At 41.9% G+C, this 12,278-nt stretch overlaps 1 protein-coding gene across 3 annotated transcripts in view; it reads right to left on the minus strand.

Moving 5' to 3' along the window:
• Window positions 1-2,274: 2,274 nt before the first annotated feature.
• itgb4 (integrin, beta 4) overlaps window positions 2,275-12,278 on the minus strand; it is a 133,297-nt gene continuing 123,293 nt past the window's right edge. For all 3 annotated transcript variants that reach the window (XM_060844379.1, XM_060844380.1, XM_060844381.1), the window contains 4 exons: window positions 10,960-11,115; window positions 6,461-6,625; window positions 5,118-5,234; window positions 2,275-4,692 (listed from right to left, as the gene is read on the minus strand). In XM_060844379.1, the coding sequence (XP_060700362.1) occupies window positions 4,571-4,692; window positions 5,118-5,234; window positions 6,461-6,625; window positions 10,960-11,115 (560 nt within the window). In that variant the 3' untranslated portion in view covers window positions 2,275-4,570. The remainder of the gene's footprint in view (window positions 4,693-5,117; window positions 5,235-6,460; window positions 6,626-10,959; window positions 11,116-12,278) is intronic.

The raw sequence follows: 12,278 nt of genomic DNA on the forward strand, positions 1-12,278 counted from the left end.
GGTTGTGTGTTTTTTGGTGGAGTGAAGATTGAGGGGAACCTGATTGAGATATATAAAGTCATGAACGGTATGGACAAGGTAAATAGAAAGTAGCTGTTCTCCATAGTTGAATGGTCAATATCAAGGGACATAATTTTAAAGTAAAAGATGGGAAGTTCAGAGGGGATTTGAGGACAAACGTTTTCACCCAGACACTGGCGGAGGTCCAGAATGAACCACCTGGGAGGATAGTTGAGGTGGGAAACCTCACAACTATATTTTGTGAGTACTATATTTTGTGTGTACTATATTTTGAGTACAGACTTGATGGGATAAGGGGTCTCTTCTGTACTGTCTGCTTCTAGAAAATAGAATCTTATATGCCAAGGCTGGATTAGAACAATACTGAAACCTGGCAAATTGAGGAGTTGCTCCATAAATTTGGTACCAAGGGAATTATCTTGTTGATCAATCTAAGAATACTCCCAAGACGACAGTTTGTCTGGGAATTGGCAACCACTCTTCATGCTGCATGTTTCCCTGGAGACCTGGAAACACACTGCAGAATTTCAAGTCACTACTAAGCTAAGTATGTTCCATTCCACCATTTACCTTGTATATATCTCACATATATCATTTTAGATCTTGTGTACAGAACCTCAATGTTAGTCACTTGCTCTCTTGACTATTAACCTTGTCCACAAGACACTGCCTTTTGACCCTGTGCCACTGAAATGTTGACCATCCAGCTTTCCTCCGTGTTTCCATGTTAGTTGATATTGTTAATATTTCCCCCCTTCAGATATTATTTGCCACTTTCCATAAAGCACTGTGCTTATAAATTACTGCTACCTTCCTTCCCTCTCCAAAGTCCAAGAATACCACCTCCTAAATCAGTGCCCAGTGTTGGTATCCCTCCAATCAGATTTGTACCAGTCACAAATGACATGAAGCATTAAGTTTGAATGATAATGGAATAGTGTGGGTTAGATGGACTTTAGTTTGGTTTCACAGGATGGTGCAACAGTGAGGGCTGAAGGGACTGTACTATGCTGTAATATTCTATGGTCTATGTCTGCCTGTTGCAAACTAACCCTCCTCCTCCTCAGACTGTCTGCAGCTTTGACATGGATATTCACACCTACCTGCTTCACTGTCATCCAGCTGGGCCAGATGGCACTCACTTGGTCTCATCAATCTAATCAACCAGAAAATCATCTCCATTGACTGTTGTTCCTACTCCTACATCCATGGTGTTCCCAAGGATCTATCCTTGGTTGCTTCTTTCTTCTCATTCACATGGCACCTCTTGGTTATATGATCTGAAAACCCAGCATCATAACAACATTGACAATATCCAGCTCTATAACTCTTGATTCTTTTTTGATGGGTCAGCCATTTGGCATTTATTGAGCAGAAATTTTCACCAATTAAATGCTGGAAAGTTTGAAACGATTATCTTTAGTCCCAGTTCAAACTGCATTCTGTAGACACTGTTTCTACCTCTTTTCCTGCCAACTGAGCTGAATCTAACTGCTCATAACTTTGTGTCCTATTTGATCCTAAGATGGCTTTCTAATCACTTATTCGCACCATCATGAAGGCATATATTTCCTAAATTGCACCATGTCTCATCACCCTGTACTTATTGACCCACATTGGATCCCACATAAGCAATGCCTCAATTCCCAGCCTTGTTTTCAAATCTCTTCTAGGTCATGACTGCTCCCTATCTCGAGAATGTCAAATTCTACAAACAGCTTATCTTCTGAGCTGCTTAGCTACATTGTCCACTCTGGGCTGTGCGGGGAGCAAACAGGCCACACATAAGCAGCAGCCCCTTTCTGGTACACACATGTATGGCCATGTAATAAACTCAATGGACTGACCGTAGAGAATTAACAGAAATATTCCTTTAACCTTCTGAGAATGGCAGAGCTAACACACAGCTGCAAATGTGTTGCTGGTCAAAGCACAGCAGGTTAGGCAGCATCTCAGGAATAGAGAATTCGACGTTTCGAGCATAAGCCCTTCATCAGGAATACTTTTACTCGAGAGCTAACACACAGGGCTGAATTCTAATAGAAGCTTCTGTTTCTGTGCTTATCTTGTTTTAACAAAATGCACACTTTGAGCTTCTAGAAAGTATACATTTGCCATTTTGAAAATGTTCCACAGAGCATGAAAAGCTTGCCTCTAGTATTCTGTTTGGATCTGTTGGATTGATATGATCTAGTTTTAAAACTAAATTGTGTGCATTATTGGGACAAAGACAATAAAGGCCCATCTACATGGTTATATAAATGCAGAAGAAGCATTTTATTACAAGTACAAAAACCCAAAAGCAGTGTTTACAGGGTGGGATAAGCCACATGATAACAATCTAAGGCCATTTCCATTCTGGACATAGCTGCTGCTCAATTTCTATTGAATTTTGTGTCACCTCTGTTCTGACAGTGCTGACTCTTGTTTGGGGAAAAGACCCAGTGGTGGCTGACACTTCGAGCCAACTGTGTAGTCTTCTGCCTGATCCTGACCTCACCCTTGTCCAGGATCTCTGTCTGCAACAGGATCCATGGCTGATTTCCCCTTGTCCTTACTGCAGGTTGTAACTCCCAATGTAGCTGTTCGAGCTGAGGTTAGGCTGAGAATTACACTTAGATCTGTCAGGTTCTGTACAACACAATCTTCTCAAAATTAATCTTTGCAGCTGAAGATTTCTATTGCCTGCTCCAACAATGTGGAACCCAAATCTATGGCATTTGGCTTGCATACCATACTGTATGAAAGTTCCAAAAATACAACCCAGTAAAATTACAATATACATACATATTTAGTATCTAAAATGTAAGCTTTTTAGGAGATACTATAGCATTTTGGTTGCAGAATATAAAAAAATGACGAGTAGTTGGAAGGCAGTGCAGGAGATTTGCTATGTTTCTATCCAGTATGGAGGATATAAGAAACATATGTTGCAGTTCAATACCTCAGTAGACAGGTGATAAATAAGAAGAGGTATTTGGCTTTTTGGGTCAAGATTAGATTTTTTTTTTAGATGAGATTACTTACAGTGTGGAAGCAAGAACTTCGGCCCAACAAGTCCATACCGACCCTCCGAAGAGTAACCCACCCAGACCCATTCCCCTACATTTACCCCTTCACCTAATACTACAGGCAGTTTAGCATGGCCAATTCACCTACCTGCACATCTTTGGACTGTGGGAGGAAACCCACGCAGACACAGGGAGAATGTGCAAACTCCACACAGACAGTTGCTTGAGGCAGGGACTCAACCCAGGTCTCTGGCGCTGTGAGGCAGCAGTGCTAACTACTGTGCCACCCAAGAAGCTGAATTGCCATGTATGCAGCTCATTCTGTGTAAATACCTACATTCCTGTGGAATTCACCACCACAGAAAGCAGCCAAGACCAAAACATATTGTTTCAAGAAGGAATTTTAATAAGCACTGATGGCTAAGGGGATCAAAGAATTTAAGGAAAAAGCAGGAATGACTGTTGAGTTGAAATGATCAGCCATTATTACAATAAATGGTAGAGCAGGCTTGACAGGCCAAAGAGCCTACTCCTGCTCCTATTTTCTGTGTTTGTCTTTTTACATTTCTTAAATCCAAATCTCACTAGCTCTCAGTGAATCCAATTGCATAGGACAAATGTCTCCACAGTATTGAGATGTTCCTGCTAAATGGAACGAATCCAGTCATCATTGTGGATTCTGAGAGTTATGGGGTCTTTTACACTAGTGGGAATTCAGTACCTGAAACGTGAGAGTCAACAATGCTTGACGGGATTAAGTTATTAAAATGAAAACAGCAGGAAAACAATGCAGGGCAGGTTGAGGTGCTGATGGGGATGTGGAAGAAGTGACATAATTAAGGAAGACTGAGTTACATTCAGAGAACACAAGAAATTACTCACACCTGTTGATGAATTTCACTATAAAACGTATAGACCCCAGATAATTGCTCACACCCACAGAGTAAATTACTCTTCACAACTTGAATCAAATACACTTTTGAAGTTATCTGTACATTCTACAAGGATTAGTTGCTTATATCTGAAAGAAAAAATAAATACGAATGAAGTAATGTGACCCAAAGTGTAAAACAAGTGGTGCAGTGGCTAAGGGAGGTTTCTGTTTGTGATAACAAGCACCAAATAACTGCAGAAAGAGTGAAGTATGCACACAAGAATCTCCTGTGTCCTTGTCTGTTTCAAGGCAAGGCCTGGATTCATGGTAATTGGATTGAGAGGGAAGTAAAATTTAGAGGCAGTTTAAAATTTGGACAGATTTCATGATATGGTGAATGCAGAGTCTTTCTTAATCAAAGCTCACCACAAACACGCTAGAAAACATTACAGCACTATGTAACAATGCCAAGTGACCAAGCCTAATGAACAAATGGGAGCAAGCATCCATCACAACTATCCAGCAGGTCTCTTAATGCAGGTACTGACAAGCTTAGAGGCAGCCAGAGATCAGGGCTTCAGAGATCACTCATTGGTGTGTTCATCAGAAAGAATCTGCAGCAGTCTGTACAGAGAGCAGGACTTTGCAGAAGCTAGTCCATTGATCAAGCCTCGTAGAACTTCCTTTCCATCTGTTTGGTGACTGTTCCACTCATCATCGTTCGAGTTATCTGTTGAGTGATTGATGTCGCACCTTCCATTCGTTGTGTCGTGACGGTCATTCCCTCTGGAACCAAACCAGTTAATTAGGGCTTCATTGCAAAGCTGATGACCTTCAATGTCAGTAGTGGCTGAGCCAGAAGAGAGCATAATGCTACTCTGTCTGATGTACTGTCAGCTTGGTACCATCCCCACAAGGTACAACCCCTGGCTCGGTGTCACGCCCGGCAGGGTACCACCTGGCTCAGTACCATTCCCGGCAGGTACAACCCCTTGCTTGATACCACTCCTAGCTCAGTACCACTCTGGTTAGGTAAAACCTCTGGCTCAGTATCATTTCCATCTCAGTACCAGGCTGAGACCTGAAGCAGATGGAATATAGGTAACAGAGATTGGGTACTGCAGCAGAACGAATGCTTTTATTCATAGGCTAGGAGAGGACTTGGTTTTGAAAATGCTCGGGTAAAAAAAGTAAATGCTGTCAAGACGTACCTGAGAACATGGGGTCGATGGTGGATTGCAATAGAGTGGTCTGTGTGCTCATATTCCCAGGTATCATGTACCCCTCTTGCCTTGTTACCATCTGTTTATTGTAGTCAGTAAAGTTTGCTAGGAAGTAAAAGTCAAAGCATAGTTTTAACAACTTGGAACAAGAAAAGACCACTGCAATCCATCAATATCTTTGATGTCTACTTCACAAATCACTTTTATATATTGAGAAAGATTCTCAGCTGATCCTTACCAGGTTCCATCTCATAATATCCCTCAATCTCTCCAATTATTCCTGACAATACAAAAACTGCCTACTACGTTGTGTTCACCTGATCGTTTCAATGTTCTTTGGTGAAATAGTTTTCCCCATTTTACAATCTAATTTTTAAATATTACCTTTACAGGTTCAGTATTATCAAAAATTAAAATATTACATTGTCCATCTATCATTGTAGCCATTTGCATGAATAAAAGAAAGTAGGTTGGAAAAAACAAAGTTAGAAAGGAAAGTAGATTGGTAATAGCTAGATCAATCAATTGACTGATCACATTTCACCTGCACTTCCACAAATGTCATTTATTGTATTTGTTGCTCCCGATGTGGTCTCCTTTACATTGGGGAGACTGGACGCCTTCTTGAAGAGCACTTCAGGGAACATCCCTGGGACACCTGCACCAATCAACTTCACTGCCACGTGGCCGAACATTTTAACTCCCCCTCCCACTCTGCCAAGGACATGCAGATCCTGGGCCTCCTCCACCGCCGTTCCCTCACCACCCGATGCCTGGAGGAAGAACGCCTCTTCTTCTGCCTCAGAACCCTTCAACCCCAAAGTATCAATGTGGGCTTCACCAGTTTCCTCATTTCGTCTCCCACAATCTTACCCCAGTTCCAAACTTGCAGCTCAGCACCATCCTCATGATCTGTCCCATCTGTCAATCTTCCTTCCCACCTATCCACTCCACCCTCCTCTCTGACCCATCACCTTTACCCCTTCCTCCATCTACCTATTGCACTCTCAGCTGCCTTCTCCCCAGCCCCACCCACTCCCATTTATCTCTCCACCCCTCCCCCAAGGCTTCCAGCCTCATTCCTGATGAAGGGCTCCTCCCTGAAACGTTGATTTTCCTGCTCCTCGGATGCAGCCTGATCTGCTGTGCTTTTCCAGCACCACTCTAATCTTGATCACAATTCAAATCAATTGGCTGCACAAGGGCTCAACTGCTTAAGTCAGTGATTAACAGACTCAGATGCACCAGGAATATTTCAGTGTGTGAGATACAGTAATATATGATCTGTTCGTTGGTAATGACTGATTCTTTCTTATGGAGTTGACTCCTACCTCCATCTTGTGACTCGATAGTAATGATGCCTTCACGCTCTGGACCATAACCTTGGGTTGTTTTTGCTTGAACTTTGAACTTATATGGAACATTTTCACTGAGGTGAGGTACCATCAGTGTCATCTCTGCATCATCACCCTCCACTTGATAAGTCTTGATCTCACCTACAAAAGGAATCGAGATACAGTATGGACAAAGTTGAATGAGGTATTTTTGCTGACCACAGTCTTAAGTGATACATATTGCACCGTGATTGTGAAGGGTGGGTGGGGGGAAGTATAGAGGATAGGGAGGTCGATCAAAAGAGAATAATAACCACAGAACCACACTAAACATTATAGAGAGTGATGCCGACAGGAAAAGATTTTAAAAGAGGTCACCTTGTAACATAGATTGGAAAATGGTGGGAAATAGAGTGGAGGGTAAAGAGTGCAGACTCTAACTGGCAGTGATGTTCCCCAGGAATTTATGCTAAGAATCAGCTTTCCACTATATTTATTAATGACTTGGATGAAGGAATAGGTATTTGTATATTTATTTGCTCGCGGTGCTGTTAGTTTGAACAACATGTTGTGTACCTGAGAGCAGAATATCATCAAGGGATACAGACAGATTAAGTGAGCAGGCAAAACTATGGCAAACAGAGTTCCTTATGAGAAATGTGAGGTCATCTACTTTCTTTCCTACTTTGGAATATTTTCTGAATGGCAAGGTAATGGACAACAGGACAGCAGACATGTTTAAAGGTTTATATTCATAAATCATTAAAAGCTGATGGACACATACAAAAACCAATCGCATAGGCTAATGAAATGCAGTCCTTCAACCAGAGAGAACTGGGGGCAAAGGAGAGGAGATTGTACTTTAGTTATACACCACAACTGGAGTATTGCATTCACCCCTCTGGTAACTTCACTTGCTTTGAGGGGACATAACATAGATTCACTAAAATTATACTAGAACACAAAAGCACGAAGACAATTTACCTAAATTTGAGTTGCATACTCCAAGGAGTTTGCAAAGTTGAGAGGTCACCAAATAGAGGTGTTTAAAATGATCAAGGCATTAAATAGGGTAGGACAAGAGAAGCTGTTTCCTCTGCAGGGAGTGCTTCTGAACAAGAGGCTTAATCTTAAATTAGAATTAGACTATTATGAATGAAACCCTAAAGCACTTCTTCACACAAAATATTGGACACCCGGAATTCACTGTTCTAAAAAAGTGTCAGTGCTTGGAGGAGTGAGAGTTTTGATGAGTTAAATATTGAAGGATTGGAGCAAAAACAATTGGTGGACTTACGATATAGCTCCGCCATGATTTAACAGAATGCTGGAGCAGATTTGATGAGATAAATCACATCCTACTGTTGCTATGTAGAACTTTCATCCTATTCATCAAGCCAGTACGAAGCTGCTGAACTTAACTGCAATTGAGTATAAATGGGAGAGGCATATTGCAAATGTGTGTCCAAGCTCTTCACTACTGGTGCCTTTGAGGGTGGCAAGGTCAGGGAAGGGCATTCAATTTTGATGGCAAAGGCTGGTGCTTGTGCTCTGAGGTTGTGAATTGTGACTCATCCGGAAAAATAGTTTGAAATTATCCCAGCAGTCCCTTTTTATAAAGGTAACTATATTTAAATATAATGAAAGAAATTTTTTTTGGGTGTCCTTGCCACAATCCCAGCTTGGATCCTATTTCTGTCAGCCAGTGATCTGCCATTACCAAGCATTTTCCTGCCGACAATGTCCCAAGGAGCTGATACCACAGGAGCCCTTCACATTGGGAGGACATGTCCTTCCCGGTTTGTTTCAAAGCTATTGTTAGAGGTGGCAAAATTTAACAGTTAACAGACTGTCAGGGACCCTGCCCACATTATGTTAGGCATATTTGGATTGACATAATTTCCAGACCTTCTGTCATGCGTTTGAGTTTGACTTATTGTTGTCCCATGTACCAAGAAACAGTGAAAAATTTTGTTTTACATGCTACACAAAGTGCATTGGGGTAGCAGAACAGTGTTACAGACTACAGAGAAGGTGCAGAGAACGTGATCAGAATTATTATTTGACAGGTCAGTTCAAAAGTCTAAGAACAATGAGGAAGAAGCTGTTCGTAAATGTATTCAAACTTTTATACAAACTGCTCAATGAAAGAGGGTGGATAGGTAACGCATTTCAGCTAGTGAAGCACAGCTAAAAGGTAAGCCCATTGACAACCCTCTGAGAATGCTCTGGCGCGGTTCAACCTTTGACGAAACAACCTTGTTCAATACAGTGTGTGTCCATATTACCTGAGGATAGCAGGAGATTGAACCTAGAAGCCTTTAATATGAGCATTGTCTCTTAACCCCTACTTGACTGATCTTCATTTGCAGTGAAATCCTTTGGAGTATTTATATAGTGTCTCTTGTAGCTGTGTGAGAAGCAGAGGCTTTGGCCTGGACCTGAAGTTCAATCAAGTAGGGGGTAAGCGACACTGCTCATATTAAAGGCTTCTGGGTTCAATCTCCTGCTATCCTCAGCTAATTTCATTTGCAATGAAATTTAGTCACTGTTAATATTTGAGTTAGTGGAACAACTCATTGTTTGTTAATAAAGTCCAACAGAACTGTTGAGCACTGGTCATTGGAACTCCCTGCTTTACTATGAATAGGGCTACCGGACTTTTTTTTGTTTATTTCTGAGTGTTTACTGAAATAGGAACAGGAGAAAGTGAGGACAACAGATACTGGAGATGAGAGTCGGGAGTGTGGTGCTGGAAAGGCACTGCAGATCAGGCAGCATCCGAGGAGCAGGAGAATCGACGTTTTGGGCCTCAGCCTGAATTCCTGATGAAGGGCTTATGCCCAAAATGTCGATTTCCTGCTCCTCAGATGCTGCCTGATCTGCTATGATTTTCCAGCACCACACTCTTGACTCTTAAAAAAAACTGGTTGTTAAAAGATTACTGCAGTTTTGAAAAGCTGACACCAATTGTAAATACTTTTTGCTGCTGGTTGAAGCAGCAGTGGGATGAGAGTAGCAGCTGAGTTGGAGCCAGGGTGAGAGGCATGTCAGTATATTTGTGTGTGCATGTACAAATCGTGATTCATTTGGCAACACATGGCTCATTTGACCACTTATGAGTCATAGCCATAGAGTTGTACAGCAGAGAAACAGACCCTTTGGTCCAACTTGTCCATGTTGACCAGATAACCTAAATTAATCCGGTCCCATTTGCCAGCATTTGGCCCATATCCCTCTAAACTCTTCCTATTCATGTACCTGTCCAGGTGCTTTTTAAATGTTGTTATTTTACCAGCCCTGCACCACTTTCTCTTGCACCTTGTTCCATACCACCACCCTCTGTGTAAACAAAAATGCCCCTTAGGTCCCTTTTAAATCTTTCTTCTTGCACCTTAAGTCTATGCCCTCTAGTTTTGGACTCCCCCATCCTGGGGAAATGTTCGTGACTGTTCACCCTATCCATGCCCCTGATTTTTTAATAAACCTCCATAAGGTCACCTCTCAGCCTCCGACACTCCAGTCTCAGCCTGTCCTGTAGCACAAATCCACTCGTTGATGGCAAAGGCCTTGTGCCTGCCAACAACTATGTGATTGGTTCCCAAGAAGCAGAACAGTTTGTACTGTTAATAGGATATCGAAAAATCATCAGATCTCTGCAGGCATAGGAGCTGTCTCTGTTCTCTGCAATAAAAATCAAGTTAAGCCCAAGAAAACCATTATTTTTCTTTCATCAATTATCATAAGTTATGATTAATAAGTCAGATACCTTTCATGAGTATGAGCCAGTTACCCAAAGCTGAACCACTGAACTACTTCGCCATTGATTCCTGATGAGGGGCTTTTTCCCAAAAAACTGATTTTCCTGCTCCTCGGATGCTGCCTGACCTGCTGTGCTTTTCCAGCACCATTCTAATCTTGCCATTGAACTACTTGCCCAGTTTTCCTCTTTGCTCATTACACCTTTGTATCTGTTTTATCAGTCTCTGTGTGTGGAAGGAGGGAGATAATGGGGGTGGGGGGTAGGGTGTAGATTTTTAATCAGTGGAGTTATATGCTGACTGTTCATTATTATTTACTTAAGGCTGGAGTCTCTATATTTGTAAGAAATAGTGACTTTTGTTAAGCATAGAAACCTGGTCCATGCTTTCTGGCAACCTGGGTCTGAAAGACTGGTTAATTAGTGAATAGTGTACTTTTCAAAATCCTTAAATTTTGTGATGACTCCAGGAATAATGACACCTGATCATGTGTACTACCTCAGTGAATCGTAACAACATTCATATGCGAAGACAGGCAGGGCTTAATTTTAATTTATGATTTGAACATGGCACCTCCGATAGTACTACACCCTCACAGTAAGCATCTGGATAGTGTGCTAACATCTCTGCAATGGATCTTGAGATTGCAACTTTACAGACTTAGAGGTGAGGATTCTGCCATTAGTAACTTGTAACTTGCTGTGGGGAGAAATGGTTAATCGCTTTGGTGCTTACCATGTCCATCCAGTGGTTCACAAGTTACAAGGTAGCCCATGATGTCTCCATTTGGTTTGCGGGGTTTTTCCCAGCTTAGTTTGAGCAGTTCAGAGTTAATGGCTGTAAAGACAAGGGGCCCTGGAGCACTTGGTGTACTCAGTGTGAAAGGAGAGCCTGTGGAACAAAGAACAGGGGGTTTAGGATGTTTCAATTTCTCCAACAGTATTGGACTACACTCACCATCCAATCAGCAATAATTATTATTAACAACCACTGCCTGAAAATCAAAACACTTTACACAAGGCCGCCAGCTCTGAATGCTGAATGAAGTGAGTCACACAGGCCTATTTGGTCCCTGGTTCAACTCTTGGTCTATCCTGAGTCACCTCAGCAAGGATGGACAACACAGTCATTACAGATGATAATCTGTTCTCATCTCCAACACAGACCAGAATTTTCTATTCTAACCTCTGTCCAATGACTCTGTTTGCCTGGAACATGAGTAGGTAATGACTGATGACAAGATCATATTTAGCTGTGAAACAAAGTGCCAATTCTCAACCTCTAGGCTGCAGTGACTGTGCAACCTGACCTGGGCAAGAAGTGGATGCCTTCAGCAGAGAAAAATCAAAGGGAGATGGAAGACATTTTTACATTGTCCCCTGGCTAACTTATTCATGGAACTTCAAAGCTATAAGCAGGAATAAAAATTTCCATTTGGAAAAATGTCTTTCAAACCGCTTTTTTCTTTTTGTTCATTAGGTCATACAGGCACAATTGCTCAGTCGGAATTTATTGTGCTTCCCTAGTTCATTGAATCCCTCCAGTATGAAAGCAGGCCATTTGGCCTGTCAAGTTCATACCGACCCTCTGAAAAGCATCCCACCCAGATGACTGTGTTGTCCATCCTTGCTCCGATCCTATCCATGTATCCCTGCATTTCCCATTGCTAATCCACTCAGCCTACACATCCCTGCACGCTGTGGACAATTTAGCATGGCCAATCCGCCTAACCTGCACTTCTTTGGACTGTGGAAGGAAACTGGAGCACCAGGAGGAAACCTACGCAGATATGGGGAGAACGTGCAAACTCCATACAAACAGTCACCCAACTGAATTGAACCTGCTGTCCAAGTTGCCTTTAAGAAAGTGGTGGTGAGCTGCCTTCTTGAATTGCTGTAGGTAAATGAACTAAGCCATTAGAAAATTGACCCACTGATACTGAAGAAATAGCAATATATTTCCAAGTCAGGATGAGTAGTTTGGAAGAAAATTTGCAAGTGGTAGTTCCCATATATGTGCTGCACTTGTTCATCTACATGAAAGTTGCTTTGGGT

The sequence above is a fragment of the Hemiscyllium ocellatum genome, chromosome 25 (genome assembly GCF_020745735.1).
Source record: "Hemiscyllium ocellatum isolate sHemOce1 chromosome 25, sHemOce1.pat.X.cur, whole genome shotgun sequence".
In the NCBI taxonomy this organism is placed as follows: Eukaryota; Metazoa; Chordata; class Chondrichthyes; order Orectolobiformes; family Hemiscylliidae; genus Hemiscyllium; species Hemiscyllium ocellatum.